At 40.0% G+C, this 20027-nt stretch overlaps 2 protein-coding genes across 2 annotated transcripts in view; one reads left to right on the top strand and one right to left on the bottom strand.

The window, feature by feature from the left end:
• Nucleotides 1-480: 480 nt before the first annotated feature.
• On the top strand, nucleotides 481-858 carry LOC111052622. The gene has a single exon (XM_022339359.2). The coding sequence runs from the start codon at nucleotides 481-483 to the stop codon at nucleotides 856-858; it is 378 nt and encodes a 125-aa protein (XP_022195051.2).
• Nucleotides 859-10568: 9710 nt separating this feature from the next.
• LOC111052616 (RNA-binding protein 26) overlaps nucleotides 10569-20027 on the bottom strand; it is a 116120-nt gene continuing 106661 nt past the window's right edge. The window contains exons 19-22 of the mRNA XM_039442144.1: nucleotides 19621-19720; nucleotides 16375-16544; nucleotides 15618-15729; nucleotides 10569-12199 (exon numbers count right to left, since the gene is read on the bottom strand). Of these exons, the coding sequence (XP_039298078.1) occupies nucleotides 12125-12199; nucleotides 15618-15729; nucleotides 16375-16544; nucleotides 19621-19720 (457 nt within the window). The 3' untranslated portion in view covers nucleotides 10569-12124. The remainder of the gene's footprint in view (nucleotides 12200-15617; nucleotides 15730-16374; nucleotides 16545-19620; nucleotides 19721-20027) is intronic.

A 20027-nucleotide genomic window follows, 5' to 3' on the forward strand; every position in this document is an offset into this window, starting at 1 on the left:
CATGGAGGGATTATCACCCGAATTTTCATTCGGTATGCAGTTCCTGTGGGAGCACAGGGTGAAAATCGACACCTGCACCCGTATTGTGGAGTGGGAGCCTCAACCCAGGGAGAAGGGTGCTCCAACCACTCAGAAGACTGTGAAGGCCCGAGGGAGAGAGATGAGGTCCGGTGCAGTCGCGATAGACATGCAAGGAAAGTGTCCACAACCCCAGGAGACACGCATCTTCATGCTGGTATGTGTCCAAGATGTCTTGCTCAATGCACTGGTTGATACCGGGGCTGAGTTGTCCTATGTCTCTGGAGAGGCAGCATGACGACTGAAGAATTCTGGCGATTGCCAGATTAAACCAATTAGTCATAAACTGTTTTGGTGACTGGAGAGAAGCTTCCCATGGTGGAGGAGCTGAAGCTGACTGCCGAGGTGTGCAGTAGATGAGTCTGCTGGAGAGTGGCAGTGATCAACAAGTTAGAATCCGAAATGATTTTGGGATTAAGTCATTTGAGAGCGATTCAAGCAAGACTCGATCTAAGGCAGAGGAGGATGGTATTGCCTCCAGCTTTAGTGGGACAGGTGGCAGCAGTCACTTCAGAAAAGGAGGAGTTCGAAAAATTCCTGGAGGCGGAGCTGAAAAAATTCAGAGATGTGCCAGGTGCGACCCACTTCCTGGTTCATAAAATCAGGCTGAAGGAAGGAGCTGAGCCGTTCCAACAACGTCCGTATCCTTGTAATCCACTTATGCAAGCAGTGATAAACGAGGAGGTGGACAGTATGCTCAATCAGTGGGTTATTGAGCCGAGCAGTAGCCCTTGGAGCTCACCAATTGTCTTGGTAAAGAAGGCTAATGGAAAGATGTGATTTTGCATCAATTTCCGTCAGATTAATGCACTCACGGAACAAGATGCATATCCTTTGCCGAATATGACAGGCATTTTAGATCGATTGAGGAATGCTAAATACATTTCTTCAATCGACTTGAAGAGCGGGTACTGGCAAGTATCGTTGGAGGAGCAGAGTAAGCAGCTTACAGCATTTACAGTTCCTGGAAGGGGGCTATTCCAATTCTGGATGATGCTGTTTGGACTACACTCGGCTAGTGCTACATTTCAACGTCTTCTAGACTGGGTAATTGGGCCGGAGTTGGAGCCCTGTGCCTTTGCTTACCTGGACGACGTCATCATCCTGGGGGAAACAATGGAAGCTCATATGCTAAATTTAGCTAGAGTGTACAGTAGGCTGCGAGAGGCTGGCTTGTTAATTAACCAGGAGAAGTGCCAGTTCCTGAAGTGGGAGCTACGCTACTTGGGACACATAGTGATGGAGCAGGGACTCAGGACCGATCCTGAAACAGTGAGAGCTGTAAACGAATTTCCAACTCCACAGCGGCTGAGGATGCTCCGGAGTTTTCTAGGGTTGGCATCCTGGTATAGGAGGTTTGTTCCGAATTTCTCGGACCTTGCAACCCCATTGCACCGGTTGTTGAAGGTAGGAGTGAAGTGGCACTGGGGACCAGAAGAGGAGAGGGCCTTCGAAGAGATAAAGGGGGTCCTCACTAAATCACCAGTGCTCACGTATCCGCACTTTGAACTTCCATTCACACTCCAGACAGATGCCTCAGAATATGGATTAGGATCTGTACTTACCCAGGAGGTCGATGGAGAGGAGAAGGTCATCGCCTACGCAAGCAGAGGGCTCAAGGGGGCCGAACTGAGGTATTCCACCACCGAAAAGAAATGTCTGGCTGTGATTTTTGCATTGAGAAAATTCAAGCCGTATATAGAGGGATACGAGACTACAGTGATCACAGATCACCAAGCTCTAAAGTGGCTCAGAGCCATCCCGAACCCGACAGGAAGGCTCGTGAGATGGGCCTTAGAAATGCAGCAGTATAACTTGGTAATCAAATACCGATGAGGGAAGCTGAATGTGGTCCCTGATGTGCTCTCTCGAGCATTGCCAGGAGGTGACGTACTGGCCAACACACATGAAGGCCAAAAGGAGGCTACAGGAGAGGTGGCCGCCATCATCAAGGAAGACGATGGATAGATAAGGAGGATGAAGACCAATCTACTCCATCATCCAGAGAAGTATCCCGATTATATGGTGAGGGGTGAGGCCTTATATCGACACATATGGGCCCAACAGCAGCCTCCTGATGCACGGGAGAGTGACGGCTGGAAGCTATGCATTCCAAGCGGTGCACGGGCTGAAATACTTCAGCAAAGCCATGATGCACCGACAGCTGGCCATCAAGGGGTGTTTTGGACCTATCACCGGATAGCCTGTCGCTACTACTGGCCAGGCTTGTATGCAGACGTCGCGAAGTATGTGAGGCGCTGCGAGACCTGCATGAAGCACAAAGTGGAGCAGCGGCCTCCATATGGACAGATGAATAGCCAGAGGAAGGTGTTGCGACCCTGGGAGACCGTTAGCACCGACATTGTGGGCCCATTACCTCGCTCGAAGAGAGGGAATAAATACCTGGTGGTATTTCAGGACCAGTTCACGAAGTGGACAGAGGCTTGGCCGCTAACTCAGGCAGACAGTAATGCCGTTGCACGAGCTTTGAGGGAGTTGGTGGTCACCAAGTTTGGGGTGCCGAAGCTGTTGATCTGTGATAATGGAACACAGTATACCAGTAGACTTTTTAAGTCATACTGTAAGGATGACGGCATCACATTATTCTATACCCCACCATATACACCGAGCTGTAACCCTACAGAGAGGGTTAATAGAGTCCTGAAGACTATGATACAGCTCTATGTGGGCGAGCACCATGCTGATTGGGATCGTTACGTGGAGGAGTTTTGTTTTGCCATGAATACAGCAGTACATGTCGGTACTAAGTATACTCCTGCTTCCCTCAACTTCGGAAGGGAAATGAGAGCACCAGGAGATGCTAGCTGCGAGGAGGAAGGCGATCCCAGACAGGAGGATGGAGGCACGAGTCAAGCAGCCCAGCTGAGAAGGCTGCAAGTACTGAAGCGTGCACAGAAACTCATTTTAGATAATCTAAATGAGGCCTATAATAATACCAGGAGGTATTATAATCTTAGGCGAAGACCGCTGGAACTAAGGACGGGCCAGTTAGTGTATAAGAGGGATTATCATCTCTCATCCGGAGTGAACCAGTTTGCGGCTAAGTTAGCTCCGAAATTTTCTGGGCCCTATGAGGTAGAGAAAATGTTGAGCGCTTCAGTAGTGCTGTTAAAGGGAGCTGCCGGTAAGAGGCTGACTGTTCACGTGAAAGATATCAAGATCTTGCCGCCCCTTCCCGAGGACGAAGAGGTCGAGGATGGAGGAGACGGCCGAGACGGCAACGATGGAGGAGCCGGTGCAGAGGAGGACGGAGACATTAGGAGGAATTACGTAAGCCGGGTGATGCTACCCACTCGGCTGATGGAGTACTGTGGAAGGGTAATCCAACATCATCAATAAGGTGAGTGGCCAGAAGGGGAAAATAACATCAAATTTGAAGAGAATTCATTTTGAGATATAGTTCACATTTAATTATGGGGTTCAAGATAGTTAATAGCATTGGCACTAGTTGAAACTGGTCCTAATATTGGAGGATGGAAATAATTATTTCTTGTCTAAGAGAAATACATTGATATTAGACCTATTTAAAGGTAGTAAAATTAATAACAAATTTCCGAGTAATTTGTCCTGGTAATCAGAGTCGAAATTAAGCAGAGTGGCAACTCAACCATTTCGGTTTATTTATTCAGATAATTAGTCTGGGCTTTATCTGCTAAGTCGGAAAAATCTTGTTATTCTTTTCTTCCATCTCCAATAAAATCGCCCCTTTTCAATCTTCGAACTCCTAATCCAATTGCCATTACCAAGCACGGGTTAAAAATATGGAATTTGTACTATTTTATTTTTCAAGTCGTCAGTTGCAGCCTGTGAACTATATGACGATTTATGTCATTGGAGAAAATTATTTGTCAGTCTGATCTGAATAATATTTATCCTTGAGGTTATGGTTTAAATATTTATTACGATCATAGAATGAAGACGGTGATAATTGCTTTAATCCATGGTAATTAGTAAATTACAATGCAGTAAATAACAGGTGTTATTATTCTGTGGGATATAAGTCAATTATGTTGCAATGGATTATTCATAGTAATTGAATAAGTTGCGTTTGATTGGGAGTCATGATGCACTACAATCGTATTTTATTGGTTTCAAATATGATTCGATCTCTCCAATATTATTTTGAAATTGAAAAGGACCTGAGGGACAGTAACTTCAATGACTTCAATGACAGGGACTTCATTATTTCAATTCAATTAATTCCATCTTGGTTTAGAAGATTACTTGGGCTGTATTAGTATTGCAGTAGTCGAAGTTCTATTGTGCTATTGTTCTAATTGTGATTTAGTCACGTTTTGTAGACAGATCCAAGTATCTCACGGCCTGTGCTTGTGTAGACATTTTCAGTGGCTATATTTTATCTCCAATAAATCAATTCTATTGAGGAAAATAATAAGATAAATTTTTGTCATCATTTCATATTAGAATGAGCAGTGGGAAATGGCATTTATTCTATTCTGTAGTTCTGCCAGTTTAATCTGAATTTCAGTAGTACGTGACTGTTGAGCGGTCGTCGCTTGCGATAAGATAAAATAATCAACTTGTTTTGTCTACAATACAGATTGTTCTCGTGGGATCTTGCAATTTCATTTTATTCAAGTTGATAATTCCAGATTATTCCTGTTTTTCTCCGGTTTATTGTAGCTTCTCTGACTCGACTCTGTCAGTCTGTTGTTAGCCTCCATCTGGATAACATCAGGTCCCTGCTCTTGTTGAACAGCACTTTTGTCTTTGTGATTCGTGATTATTTCAGTTTAGTCTCCTGTCTCGATAACAATATCACTTCTGCTTCTCATTCAACCTCTGATTTATTGTGCTACTGTATTTTCCTCTAATCGACTTGTGTTTGTTTTTCTTCAAAATTGTTTCCCGTCATAGTCGGCGTCCTCTTTCCCCAGTGCCATTCATTTTTCTTGCCGCCTTTTTCTCGGTATTCTTTTTGTTTCTTCAATTTATTCTGAGGAAGATGCCATCCTTTAGTACCTCATTTACTGATGAGATACTCCGCGAGATGGAGCGACTTACCCTAAGTGACAAGGGGAAGTTTATGCTGTTCCAGGCTCTCCGCACCCGGCATGCAAGGCACTCCCTGGAGGGACTGCGGGAGGTGCTGAAGAATATGAGGAGGGATGCCCTCCTGGGTTTTCCTTCGATACGGCGAGGAGGCATCGCCCTCGCTGTAGTGAACAGGAAAGAGGCGGTCACTACCATCCTTGACCCAGGGCACTGGACCACACCCGAAGATTATGACGCGATCCATGCCGTCATGACAAAGTTTTGCCAGGTGAAGAGGCTGCGACACATCCAGGGGTGGGACGTGCGGTGCTTCCAGCACGTCCGAGATGTGCTAACCCGGTGGCAAGCCGAGCGGATCATCTATTTATTTATTTATTTATTTATTTATTCCTTGAAAAAGCATTACAATAATTCACAATTTAGAAATATAACAACAAAATGAATCAATAGGAAATACAAATAAACATAAGGAACTACTTCCCCAAAAGAGCAAGCTCGAGCTTGGGGAAGGAGCAGACGTACTTTGACTACTTACTTATTATTAATTAACATTACAGTATATACATTAACAACTAAAATCAAATCCTTTCAATAAACAAGATAAATCAGTGATGCTATAATAGATCAATATATTTACATACAATATGTGTTAGAATGCAACAAAATTTGTAAATTATAATAAATTATAATAATGACCTGATATTGCCTAGCCCAGTGTATAACATGATATAAGATGTGGTACAAAATGAAATCTATTCAATTGGAATAATTACTATACTATAATGTAATCCAGAAATTCTCGGCACTATCCCAGCCATGAGAGCTAATAACCAGATATTTTTTCAAATGGAGTCCAAAGTTTTTTTGGGCGAGTAAACCTCTCATTGGACAACAACTTCTCCAGCTGCTTCAACAACGGACCCCTCCAGAAGATGCCTTGGTGGAGGCCACTTCGCGCGAGCTGTTAAAGGTCTTCCCTACCTTGCGTATGGGCCGCGACCGAGATGTGGTGGTCACAGTAAACCTCCCCTCTTCCGAGACCCCTGTCGAACCTGTCAGAGCCGAGGTACACCTACCCCCAACTTCCGCTGCTGCAGTCTCGATGATGGAGGTACCTGAAGTTATAATAATAATAATAATAATAATAATTTATTCTTTGCATGTACATATTTTACAATGTTTGGCAGTTCGTCAAAACAATAAAAACAACAATAAAAACAATAAATTGTTCATAAATATAAACAACAACAAAAAATACAAGAAGAAGAACAAGTCAATCAATCAATCAATTAATTAAAAACAACCTGTATGAAATGAAAATTCAGGTGAAATGCTGTAAATTTAGATATGTAAGTTAGTTAATAATAATATCATTATTAAATAAAGTCCAAAACAAATGCTGTACATTTCCTCATTGCTGCAAATTAGTTGAGATTTATGATATGACAGATATGGCAGAACCCCCCAAGAACTCTTCCAAGCTATAAAATTCCCTGTTCATCAGCCAGTTTCCCAGGCATTCCTTGAATTCCCTTTTATTCTTCAAATTTGTGATTTCTTTAGGGAGAGCATTTAAAATCTTTTTAATCATATACTGAGGGCTTGTCTCAAAAAATTTAGTTTTATGGGCCTGTATTCTCAATTCTTTATTATTTCTGGTATTGTGCCTGTGGATAGATGCCCCAGTGAGCCAGGACTCTCGCAATTTGAATCCATACATTGCGCATTCTTGAATATAGAGGCTAGGAAGAGTAAGCATTTTTAAACTTTTAAATGAACCTCTACAGGAGGTTCTTGGAGATTTCTTCAAAATCATCCTGATAACTCTCTTCTGCATCCTGAATACCCTTATTGAGTCCTGTGAAATCCCCCAAAACATTAAGCCATAGGTCAGGAGAGGCTGGAAGTATCCATAGTAGGCAGTCAAGCTCACTTTCTGACTCATTATTTTTGCTAGCCTTGATATTGCAAAGACAGCTTTACTCAGCTTTTTGATGAGGCATTCAATGTGCATCTTCCATTTAAGCCCAGAATCCACTTTTATGCCCAGAAACCCACACACCGCCGTAGACAAAACCTCTTCAGCCTCAATCCGAAAATTCATACATGGAGGAGTGATTTGGCGTTGCAAGGAGAAATCGATGTAACAGGTCTTTCTCACATTAACTGACAAACGATTTGCCGTGCACCAATCCTGGATATTACCAATAACTATCTCTCCTTGAGTCTGCAGTTCTCTTATGTCCCCTCCCACGAGTAAAAAGTTTGCATCATCTGCAAAAAGGACAGTGCTTGCCTGTGTTATATTCTTTGGCAAATCATTGATGTACAAGGAGAATAGTATTGGCCCTAAAACTGTACCTTGAGGTACTCCTCTGGTCAGTTGCCTGTCTTGGGATCTGTATTTATAGTTCTTCACGTGGCCATTTTCTGCTAAGTTCGGAGGATGAGGATGCCCTCCTAGAAGGGGGAGGAGGTGACTACTCAATCTCTCCAGCATACGGAACTCCCGAGGAAGTCGTGCAGCCCTCACCCCCACCCTGCACCTCGACACGGCCGGCAACTCCAACTCCCCCCACCCCATGCTGAGTTCAGGAGAGGGGCCTCACAGAGGCCTGGGGAGCAGCTTCCGCCGAACCGCGCAGCATTCCCGAAGTCTCAAATAGAATCCCGGCTACCTAACGTCATCCTCCAACAACTCCTCGCCCGACCGTCACGACTCCTACCGAAGTGCCGGAGGTGATGGAACTTTCCTCCGAGGAGGAGGAAGAAGGAACACCACTCCCACCGCCTATCCGCCTGACTGCCGCCGACCGCGGACGGGGCTTCGCCCTCATGACTATTGGGGACCGGCCTTCAGTGAAAAAGGTGACCCATCAATCTTTCCGTGCAGGGAAGCGCCCTCGCTCAGGTCGCCCGAGGATCAGGGTGCGACTTCCTGATGGACGTCGGGCTTGGGTGAAGCCGTGAGCACCTCCATGGCAAAGTAAGGCAGTGCGATAGCACGGCCATGCAGGGCGAAAGCCCAGCCATAGCAGTGCGCAAGCACGGCTAAGTAGGGCAGTGCGAGAGCATGGCCACACAGGGCAAAAGCCTGGCAATAGCAGTGCGCAAGCACGGCGAAGTAAGGCAGTGCGAGAGCACGGCCATGCAGGGTGAAAGCCCAGCCATAGCAGTGCGCAAGCACAGTGAAGTAAGGCAGAGCGAGAGCATGGCCACGCAGGGCGAAAGCCCAGCCATAGCAGTGCGCAAGCATGGCGAAGTAAGGCGGTACGAGAGCACGGCCACGAAGGGCAAAAGCCCGGCCATAACAGTGCGCAAGCACGGATAAGTAGGGCAGTGCGAGAGCATGGCCACTCAGGGCGAAAGCCTCGCAATAGCAGTGCACAAGCATGGCGAAGTAGGGCAGTGCAAGAGCACCGCTACACAGGGTGAAAGCCTGGCAATAGCAGTGCACAAGCACGGCGAAGTAGGGCAGTGCGAGAGCACAGCCACTCAGAGCAAAAGCCCGGCAATAGCAGTGTGCAAGCATGGCGAAGTAGGGCAGTGCGAGAGCACGGCCATGCAGGGCGAAAGCCCGGCAATAGCAGTGCGCAAGCACAGCGAAGTAGGGCAGTGCAAGAGCACGGCCACGCAGGGCGAAAGCCCGGCAATAGCAGTGCACAAGCACGGCGAAGTAGGGCAGTGCGAAAGCACAGCACACAGTGCGAAAGCACGGCAATAGCAGTGCAAAAGCACGGCACAAAGTGCGAAAGCACGGCAAAAGCCCAGCAAAGGTAGTACGCGAGCTTGACCTCAGCAGTATGGAAACACTGCAGCCAGATTGCTAGCTCGTCCAAACATTGTGTGCAAACGTGACACATCGGTCAGTGTGTCTGGATTGTCATTACGCGGATGCACACGTTCGTGGTGCGGAAGCACCGCGGCAGTGCAATAGCACTGCACATAGTGCAAAAGCACAGCACGCAGGGTGGAAGCCCGGCCCGCAGGGCGAAAGCCTGGCAAAGGTAGTGCGTGAGCTTGACCTCAGCAGTGTGGGAACACTGCAGCCAGATTGCTAGCTCATCCGAACGTTGTGTGCAAACATGACACATTGGTCAGTGTGTGTCTGGATTGTCACTACACGGACGCACACCTTCGCGGTGCGGAAGCACCGCGGCAGTGCAAAAGCACGGCACGCAGTGCGAAAGCACGGCACGCAGTGCAAAAGCACGGCACGCAGTGCGAAAGCATGGCACGCAGTGCGAAAGCACGGCACGCAGTGCGAAAGCATGGCACGCAGTGCAAAAGCACGGCACGCAGTGCGAAAGCATGGCACACAGTGCGAAAGCACGGCTCGCAGGGTATAAGCCCGGCTTTGTGTTCTGTGTTGTCCCGACTCTGCAGCACAATCCTGACCACAGGAAAACACCCGTTGCCCGAGATTAGTGACCGACTTCAGCAATCAGTTCCAAGACTCTCAAACCCTGCTATTTCGGATCTCAATAGCAGGAGGATATTTAGTGGCAATCGGGAACGTTACTCCCGTAACAGAGACCCCCCCCTCACGGCAGGCACCAGATCGTTCCTATTCCTCTCACTCCACGCCCAACCCTGTTAGGCAGTGTGAAAGCACAGCCTCTCTTACCTAAAAGAGGGAAACATTTCTTTAAGGTGCTCAAGACCCTGTTTCAACCCCCGACTCGAACGAGGGTGGTTGGCGGACGCCCCATCAATTCTCCCGTCCCCTGTTTTTTCAAATCTGATTGCAGATTCATGCTCCTCACATCAAGGAGCATGAGTGTAAACTGTAACAGCGACTTTCAATATTTTTTTAAATCTCCCCAAAATGGCCATATCTCCTGAACAAATGTGTGTTTTTTCAACATAAATTGCCTCAGTTTATTCCTTTGATACCAAAAACAACCAAATTGTTAAAAAACATGGAATTTTTCACAGAAACCAATATCATTACAGATTTGGTTGACATTTGCACGGGAGGGTGTCAGTTCTGGATTTCAGTTCATCCTGCCTATTAGATGAACATAACATAAAAGGTTGTTTGTTTAAAATGTGAAAAAGTAATCTAGATATTTTCATGATTCTAGATAATAAACACAAAGAACGAAATCCTGAGTTTGTCTCTTCAAGATCATTTGGCACCATGATCCATGAACAACCAAATCCGATCAGAATTCTTAAAAGATCATTTTTTTCTCACAAAAATCAAAAGAAACTCAGATTTAGTTGAAATTTTCACCATAGATAGTGTGACCTATGAAATTTCGAGGCCACATTTCCTTGAACTCTCATAGTACAGAAAGAATAAAGTTGAATGAGGAGAAATGAAACAAGAGAGTCCATGATAACGCAAGATAATATATTTTTCTCTCATTATTTACAGAACACAAACTTATCTGATGGCATCTTCAAACGATTTTAAGGAGAGAATGAGAATAGAACAAATGAAAAAATAGAATAGATCCAATATATTTAATCAAACAACTTTATTTTCATAACGCTTTAGAGAGATTTGATAGTAATATAACTTGGCAGACTTTATTCAATTATTGACACTTGTAGAAAACATGTGATTATCTTCAAATGAGCCAGAATCAAACATGTATCCAAAGTCTCAAGAAAGTATGTTACAATCATTAAACTTCTTGATTGAACTATAACAAAAAACTCAATAATAATGTATATATCAATAGAACTTCTATGAAAACATTAGTGAGGAAATACACATAGAAGTAGATTGAAATAACCATAAACTAGTAAAGCATAGTTGATTTGTTACATGAGTTTCATTTTCAGCGCACAAATATGGAAACATTTCACATTAAAATACTGATTTATTTTCTTTATTGAAAATTTATGCTCCACACTCATCATACTCAACTAAATTGAGAATTTTAAATCAGTACAAATCATTTTGTACCTACTCAGAAGTTTCTAAATCACAAATGTTGATAAACACAGGTACATCACTTCAGTTTCTCCTATACAAAAATAATGTTCAATGTTTCTACACACATTTAACATTCACTATGAAATATTCCAGATGCTCGATTTCATGAGAAACGGAGTCAGAGAGTGAGATCTTCACGATTATGAGAGAGTCGATATTATAAGGATATTCACAAACAAAATTTGCAGAATTCTCAACACATCACATTAAATTTTAATATAAAGCAATAAATTGTAATGATCAATGTGCCACTTGAATTCCCATGTATCGACCAATGAAGACAACTTTAATATTCAATGATACTCTTGAATGGAGAATTAATTTGTTCGCTCTGTATGAAAACTTCAATAAATGTTTTAAAGCATATTAGTTCGTTTAGAATATGCATGTACCGTATTTGTTTTTATTATTAATACATTTCTGACTGCAAATGGGCGATTATATCGATGAGAATAGAGAGAATACTATTTATTTTTCAGTTCACTTGTTTTCAAGGCACACCAAGTGACACAAATTAAAACCTACTATGCATTTAATTTTTGAGCACGGACTTGGTGATCGCAAAAAAATAGAACTGAGAATTCCATCAAAGGTAACTTTGATCACAACATAATATCAAGATTTAACTGATTACTATTTAGAACAACTTTTTCTAATACGATAGTCTTTAACATAACAAATGTTACAATTTTAGGACCAAGTTTTCTGAGACTTACACGTCTAATGATTTTTATAAATAGAATACATAATATAATAGACCACCATTAGCTTATTTTTACTTCATATAATACAGAGAAAACAAGCATAACTCTGTTAATCAAAGTTTGAAAAATGCGAATGAAATTTAAGGATACATTTGAAAAAGATAGTATTGTCTTAGTTTCATATTGACATCAAATAACATATTCTATTGTTCAAGTTTCAAATTCATTGTATCAAAATAACTAAAACTGTTCTAGAATGTATTCTAGTATTCCTCCATTGGGTAGAAGGAGCAGGAAAATAGATCTTCAATTTAGATCACAGTAAGTAGTCGAATGTGGAAAAACGAATGTCCTCTTATCGTCGCCAAGAACGATCCTCATCCTCCTCTTCTTCTTCGTCGTGGAGGAGAAGTTCTCCTTCTTGCTCGATCTGTGGAAGAAGGAAAAAGTCAAATCGATTATTTGCTGCAGCTTGAAGGTTTAGAAACAATAAATCAGACAATTCAGAATATAATCAACAGCCTAGAAAAGAGGATCCTAAACAATAGAGTTCGGCTTGTCTTTTCATAGCTGTTTTTATTCATTGATATGTCCTATGTTATATTCTAAATTGATCCTTTATTCATAATCTTTACTTTGCAGTTCCTAATATTTACATTCAGTAATGATTATAATTCAATATTATTATTTAGCGTATGGCGCTACGACACAAATTTTTATCCTATTATATTAAGCGAGCAATTTCTGTATATCTGTTTACATTTTTATATCTGGTTATCTGGTTATTCATGTTCAACGGATCTCGAAAACAGCTCTAACGATTTTCACGAAATTTGGAACATATTAGGTTTGTGATATAAAAATTTGATTGCACTAGGTCTCATCCTTGGGAAAACTCACTGAACGACATTAAAAGCATAATTCATCCTTGTCTGAAACAATTATACATTTATGAAATGTTGAAAAGACAGAGCTTCACTAATTTTCTGTAGCTAAATCGATTTGAAGGATAATATTTTGTCATAGATGAGCAGAGTTATTTAAAAGAATGTATGTATTCAGGGATACTTATTTTAATGTATAGAATAAAATCATAGTACCCTTTTTTGAAAAGTTTTTAATATAGAATAACATATTAAAAACACAAATTAAAACAACTAGTTTCGAGTTACCACAACATTATTTGAGATAAAAAAATCTCAAATAAATCAGATGGTTAGGGGCAGCTGCTATAGAAAAATTATTTAAAGATTATATTTGAGTATTCAAAATAACAAAACCATTAGTTTATTTGAAATTAATTTTTAAAACCTGAGACTAGTTGTTTTCTACATCGAGACTAGTTGTTTTAAGTTTTTAATCTGTTATTCTATATTAAAAACTTTTCAAAAAAGGCTACTATGATGTTATTTTATAGATATTAAAAAAGAAGCATGCAATCTAAAAGCTTAAAAAAATCTACTATGATGTTATTTTATAGATATTGAAAAGAAGTTTGCAATCAACCGCTATAGTCTGTGCAAACCTGTTTGAAGCACGGGGCTTTATGGCCAATGTAACAATAGGAGCACAATGTTGCTGTTTTATTCTGATTCTATCAAAAAGGCATATGCTATCTTTTGCGCTCTTTCTCTCAAACAATTAGCTCACAGGCTCTCTGGATTCTGTGAAATTTGGCAGCACTGTACTCCATAGGAACAATGCTGCAAACTAAGGTTTGCACAGACTATGAAAATAAATAGTAATGTTAGTGATTTTAGTGCAATAGTAATAGTATTGTTAATTTACTCTAAACAGCGGAAGGGTGCACAGGGTGGACAGGGAGTTAGAGGCAGAATAGTAAAAAATGATAGTTTCAGTATTTACCATGACAATAATTCAGAACATTCTCAAGAAAATTGAAAATTTCAAGAAAAATGAGAAGTATTTCTTAAATGAAAGGTTACAAAAGGAAAGGAAAGGTGACAGGGTAGTATTCTCAAAAAAATAGCTTGAACGTAGATTACATTTATTCAAAGAAGTCGTTAGTGGCCATCGCATGAGGTCGTCGAAATGTAGGTACCTCTTATCAAATTCCAAAACTCATAATATCATGCATAAAAACTTACATTTCATCATATTATTCCCCATCAATTCGATTAAAAGTTACAAGACATAATTCTTCATTATAATCTCCATCAAATTCATGATCCAATACTTCCATCGTTTCTTCATTAATTTGTAATACATTATAAAATTCTCCATTAATTTGATCATAAAGTATAGAACAAAATTCCTTATTAGCATCTTCATCACCATCTTGATTCAATTGTAGAGTAGATTCTTCATTAAATTCATGATTATATTCTTGAAGAACTTCTTCATTCGATTCTACATCTAACTAATATAAAAAAGAAAATGAAATATAATAATCATATTAAATTATGAAATAAATATAAATAGAAAATAATAATAATAATAATAATAGTTGGCCTCCACATCACCCCTTACAGCCAACCCATTCCACCACATGGCGCCAAGTGACTAGTGAGTATATGCTTAGGCAATTTGCGTGCAATAGAACGGCACAAGTGGCCTTTATTTATTGCAACTGTCATAAAAAATGTGTTTTGGAACTCATAACTGCTGGATAGGTTCCTGGAAGGATCTTATTCTCCTTTTAAAAATTCTCGACACTTCAAAAAAATCTATTTGATTTGACAGTTTATTACCAATTGCAACGCATCTTTCTAATGGAGCAGTGCAGCTTCTAAGAACGGCATGAAATTGATGGTACTGTCTTAAGTTCCGCGCCGGTACAATGACACCAACTCCTCGGTCGCCAACTTCTATACGTCCATGTAGACAGTCATGCAAAAAAATTGCATCAAACTTCATTCTTCGCCATTCCAAAGATTCAATTTTCACCTCGTTGCAAAACTGTTTATAAGGAAGCTGCTCCAAATCCGGCATGAGCCTCTTCAACACCAGACGTACAAACCTTCTTTGCACAGATTCTATTTTCTTTGTTGTGCATATTCTGTCTCTATTCCAAACGATGGACGCGTACTCCAAGTGACATCGGACGATGGAACAAAAGAGTGTCTTCAATGTTTGAGGATTTTTGAAGTTTCTGCCAATCCACCTTATTACACCAAGCTGTCTTCTCGCTTTAGCTACTACATCATCAATATGCGCGTTAAAAAGTAGTTTACTATCAAATATGACACCCAGATCCTTCACACAGGCCACACGTTGAATTTGTCTGTCAGCAATGTTATACTGAAATCTCAAGGTATTCGTTTTTCTTGAAAAGCTCATCACAAATGTTTTGCTTACGTTGATGGGCATGCCATTTTTCATGGACCAATTCAAAGCTTGATTAAGATTTCTCTGCAATGACATTGAGTCTTCTTTAGAGCTAATTTTCCTGAATATTTTCAGATCATCAGCGTACATCAGCACATGACAATCAAGATTCTCTACAATGTCATTCATGAAATAAGGAAAAAATTATAATAATTACAATCCTAATAGAAATAAACGCTGCTCTCCCAAACACATAACCTAGAAAAATGTGTTGGATGTACCACACCACATCCTTATGGCTCATGAAGGTAAAATATGGATAGGAATATCATGATTGCGAAAGATGTGTGAATGTAACACACCCCAATCTTATGAAGGTAAAATAAAGATAGGAATTGGATAATATGGATAGGATAATAAGGTAACATTACAGAAAAAAGAAGGAAACACACTCACACCTACATACAAGTTTTACACAAATTAACAAATTAGAATGCATGCAACATATTATTCAGATGAATAAAAAATACACAAGTGTGAAAGAAGAAGAATCATTTTACCTCCTCTTCTTGTTCATCATCAACTTCTCCAAGAAGCTCATCCTCATCATCATCATCATCATTAGAGTCCACCTGAGGATCTCTCATCAACATAACGGATCTGTGGCTATTTCTGATAAACACAAAACAAATTATAATAACAGAAATAGAGAACATACTCTTATGTTATTGAGCTACAAAATATTTAAAATACGGAAATGTGGGTTTCAAAGTCTCTTACTTTAGATACAGTCACTCTATAGAAAAGTGAAAAAAATCCATACCTTATTACTCAACTCTGTTGTATTATGACAATGGAAAATCTTCAGATGGAAGGCAAACATTTGAATGATCTACATGAGCTTAAATTTCAAGTTGAAGTCTCAATACAAAATGTAAAATATGAATTTGAATCGCTTTCAAAAGTGAAAGAAGATGAGCTATCACTCTATGGGGTAAGAACTACCATTGAGAATGTGGGTGTTATATTGGGGCTGAAAGAATCCCCCTGCAAATCTATTTCATTACCACTTGAACTGAAGAGTGTTAAAAGATCAATGTCACCCGAAATCATCAATACTGTCAGAAATCGTTAATGATTTAATAAGTAAATATATGATTAAATTTTTTAATCGCTATCAAGGAATAGGCCCTTCCACAAGGAATTTTTGAAATAGTATAAATTCACTAATAGCTAAATAGCTGAATTTACTTTACTTAGACATGAGAGTTCAATATTTTTACAATAATTAAAAAGAGTTGCTGAAAACTATCTTACCGCCTGTTCATAGCATCCTGTTGTGCATTGTACCACGTGACAGAGAGAAGCCTGTCTCCAAAGTTCCTGCCTTTTTTTATAACATTTTCAGCATCCTTTCTCTGTTTGTAATTAAAAATGAGAGAAGGAGTTGTTTCATCGAAAATGCAATCAAGCAATTCTCCATATTTCTGGAACAAAAACAAGTTTATACAAGGTGCGTCAGAGAAACTTACTCATTTGACAAAATTCCCATGAGTTGAATTGGTCTTGTAGAGCTACAGGAGGGGGCGCATCTGAAGGGGGAAGTTCTCAAATTTATCCTCCCTCAAGTAAATAGCCATCATGCTCCGGTCTAGAGAGCAGCGGGCCTTCGCAGATGAGAGCTTCTTTTCTAATGGTCGATCACCTTCCGCGTTCGATTTGAAATTCCTTCTCACAGACTCGTTCCTGGCCATAAAAATTCGATTCTGTCGTGGGTTAACTCATTTCAGGAGTGTGGAAGTGTCGCTAAACCCAGAAATGGACTTCAACGAACCACCAGAACTCCAGAAAATATTGAAATAGTGAGTCAATCAGTTGTGGGTTCACCCCGTCGTTCGGCTCGCAAACATGCAGCTGCTATGGCAATTTCTGACTCCACTGTTCAACGAATTTTCCATGAAGACCTTCAATTTCATCCCTATAAATTGGCTGTTGTTCAAGAATTGACTGAACGCTGTTTTGTTGCCCGTCAAAATGCATGTGATATGCTGATTGTCAACTTGCCTGAAGACGCGGTCATTTGACAAGGCTCATTTCCACATGTGTTTCCTCAATACGATTTTTTTATGGAGTTATTCGAAATCGCTGGTTTATGTCGATCGACCACGGACCATAGCACACCTCAAGAACAACATTCGCGATGCCGTTGCCAACATACCGATTGATATACTGCAACGAAATTTCAAATATCGACTTTATCAGTGTATGTGCAATGGGGGTCGCCATTGGTCTGATGTCATTCTGAAGACTGCATGGGAAAAAATTGAGATCTTGTATTTTCATACAAAAAAAAGATTGAAACAATATCTAAAGTACCTTTGTTTTTATTGACCTTTCGAATAAGTAAGTTTATCTGGCGCACTTTGTACAATATGAAATTACAAGGAAAAGATGAGGAGAGGAGAAAAATGAAACTTACGAATACAAAACGAAAACAAAGAGGAAACCAATAAAGAAGGAAAGAAGTAAAAAGAAATACAAAAGGAAATGACCAGAGAAAGAACAACAAATAGATCCATTACTGTAAGATAATAAAGGAGGAAATAGGAAAGGAACATCATAATATGAGAAAAAAAAAATACGAGAAAGGATAAGAGAGCCAAACGTAAAAAATGATCAGTTTGTTTAAACATTTTCATTATGTCTATAGATTTTGTAATAAGAAACTCCTTACGGGAAGATACGAGCTTAGCACAGTTTCGAACAGGTTACAATACATTTTTATTTACTCATTTATCCATTTGTACAAAATCACTCATCATTATTGGAAGAGGCGAACCCTTTTATATTCCTATCCTAGGTTTAGATTGATATCAGTTCGAAGTAAGGCACTTTTTACTTTTCACTCCACATCACATTTTTCGGTTCAAAAATATTTTAAATACTAAAGTGAGGTCCAAGTTGTAGTGGCAGTGGAAAAGGATAGAACAACGTTGCCTATTCTCTACCTTGCCACTACAGAGAATACCAGTATATCAACTGATCATTCTTGTTTAAAATAAATAATATTATATTTTATTCGCCAAGAAAATACATTTTTTAATGATTAAATAATAAATATTCATAATTGAGATAAAATATTTTGTTAATTAATTATTTATTTATTTATTTATTTATTTATTCCTTGAAAAAGCATTACAATAATTCACAATTAGAAATATAACAACAAAATGAATCAATAGGAAATACAAATAAACATAAGGAACTACTTCCCCAAAAGAGCAAGCTCGAGCTTGGGGAAGGAGCAGCCGTACTTTGACTACTTACTTATTATTAATTAACATTACAGTATATACATTAACAACTAAAATCAAATCCTTTCAATAAACAAGATAAATCAGTGATGCTATAATAGATCAATATATTTACATACAATATGTTTTAGAATGCAACAAAATTTGTAAATTATAATAAATTATAATAATGACCAGATATTGCCTAGCCCAGTGTATAACATGATATAAGATGTGGTACATATATGTCTACATTGTTGAAAAACGATATGGTAACGTTGTGGAGCTAGAAAAGGATAGCGCTATCTGCTTTTTCGAATGATAAACAAGAATAGCAACTCCAATGTTGATCAAATACTGCATTTATAATTTATAAGGGTACTTGCACAAACACCGATTTTGTACCGCCGGTTTTTTACCGGCCGTCCAAATTCCAATAGTGACGCGCAGGCGAGAACGGGATCTGGCACACACGCCGACCGCTGATCGGCGCCGGTGAAATGCCGACGAGCAGCCGGCCACTGCCACTGCGTACCACCGGTGCCGGCGATACAGTGGCGCCCATGAGTAAATACAGGCTTGAACACGCACCGATGTTTCTCCGACCGTCCTTGCCAGTTATCGCTACACCATCCTCCATTCTAGTCAACTGCTCTGCTCTTTTGATAGTGCGAGGTAATTACGTTTAAAATAGGTAACATAGATAAAGATATCCTTATATCGTTAGTGGAAGCAAGACCTGTGTTGTGGTATAAGACTTTGGAAACATTTAAAGATCGGAATCTCACCAGGGATGCATGGAGAGAAGTTTGCTGCACTCTCAAAAATTATTTTGAGGATCTAGAGGATACAGAAAAAAACGCATTTGGTAAGAAGTTTCCTTTATTTTACATTTTATTCGTCCTAATCACTTTTTTCAATTCATTTGGCTAGAATATTAAACAAAAACCTGAAACAGGGTATCTTTCCAGACGGTTTTAAAATAGCTAGAGTCTTTCCACTTTACAAAAATGGCGACAAATCTCAAAAAATAACTATAGACCCATTTCCCTTTTAAGCATCTTTTCAAAACATAGAAGCCATAATTCATTCCAATTACCAATAATCTATTATCAAATAAAGATCCCGTAATCTGAACTTAGTGTGAATATACCATTATTAGAATATTGTCTTAATCAGGTGGTAAAAAATCGGCCATCCAAAATCGGTGTGTGTGCAAGTAGCCTAACGTGGAACTCACTATAGAATGGAAATTAGGGAGAAAACTTACCGAAAAATGCACCATTACTTCATCTTTATCATCGGCTTCAAAACCAGAGACAAGCAGCTTTGTTGTGCGATGATCAACAGTCGAGTGCACAAAACCACGTCTGAAAAAATCCATCACATTGTTATTAATTTGTAATAAATCAATGGATTGAAATACTCTCTGGAAATATCGAGCTTTTGATCATATTATAACAAAATAGAAACCTAAATGTCGATTTTCCTAGCCAAGAACACATCCGGTTGACCGATACTAGGGGATCTACGCAAAACACAGCTTCGCAATGCGCATGAGCAGTTAACGTTTCCGTTGAATCAGGTCCATTCTGGGTGATAACGGTTAGGGCCGAAGCACATGAGGCGTTTTTTTTCAAACGAGTCGGCACTGCACGATAGGAAGCTCTACAGTTG

This window comes from Nilaparvata lugens, chromosome X, assembly GCF_014356525.2.
Source record: "Nilaparvata lugens isolate BPH chromosome X, ASM1435652v1, whole genome shotgun sequence".
Classification (NCBI taxonomy): Eukaryota; Metazoa; Arthropoda; class Insecta; order Hemiptera; family Delphacidae; genus Nilaparvata; species Nilaparvata lugens.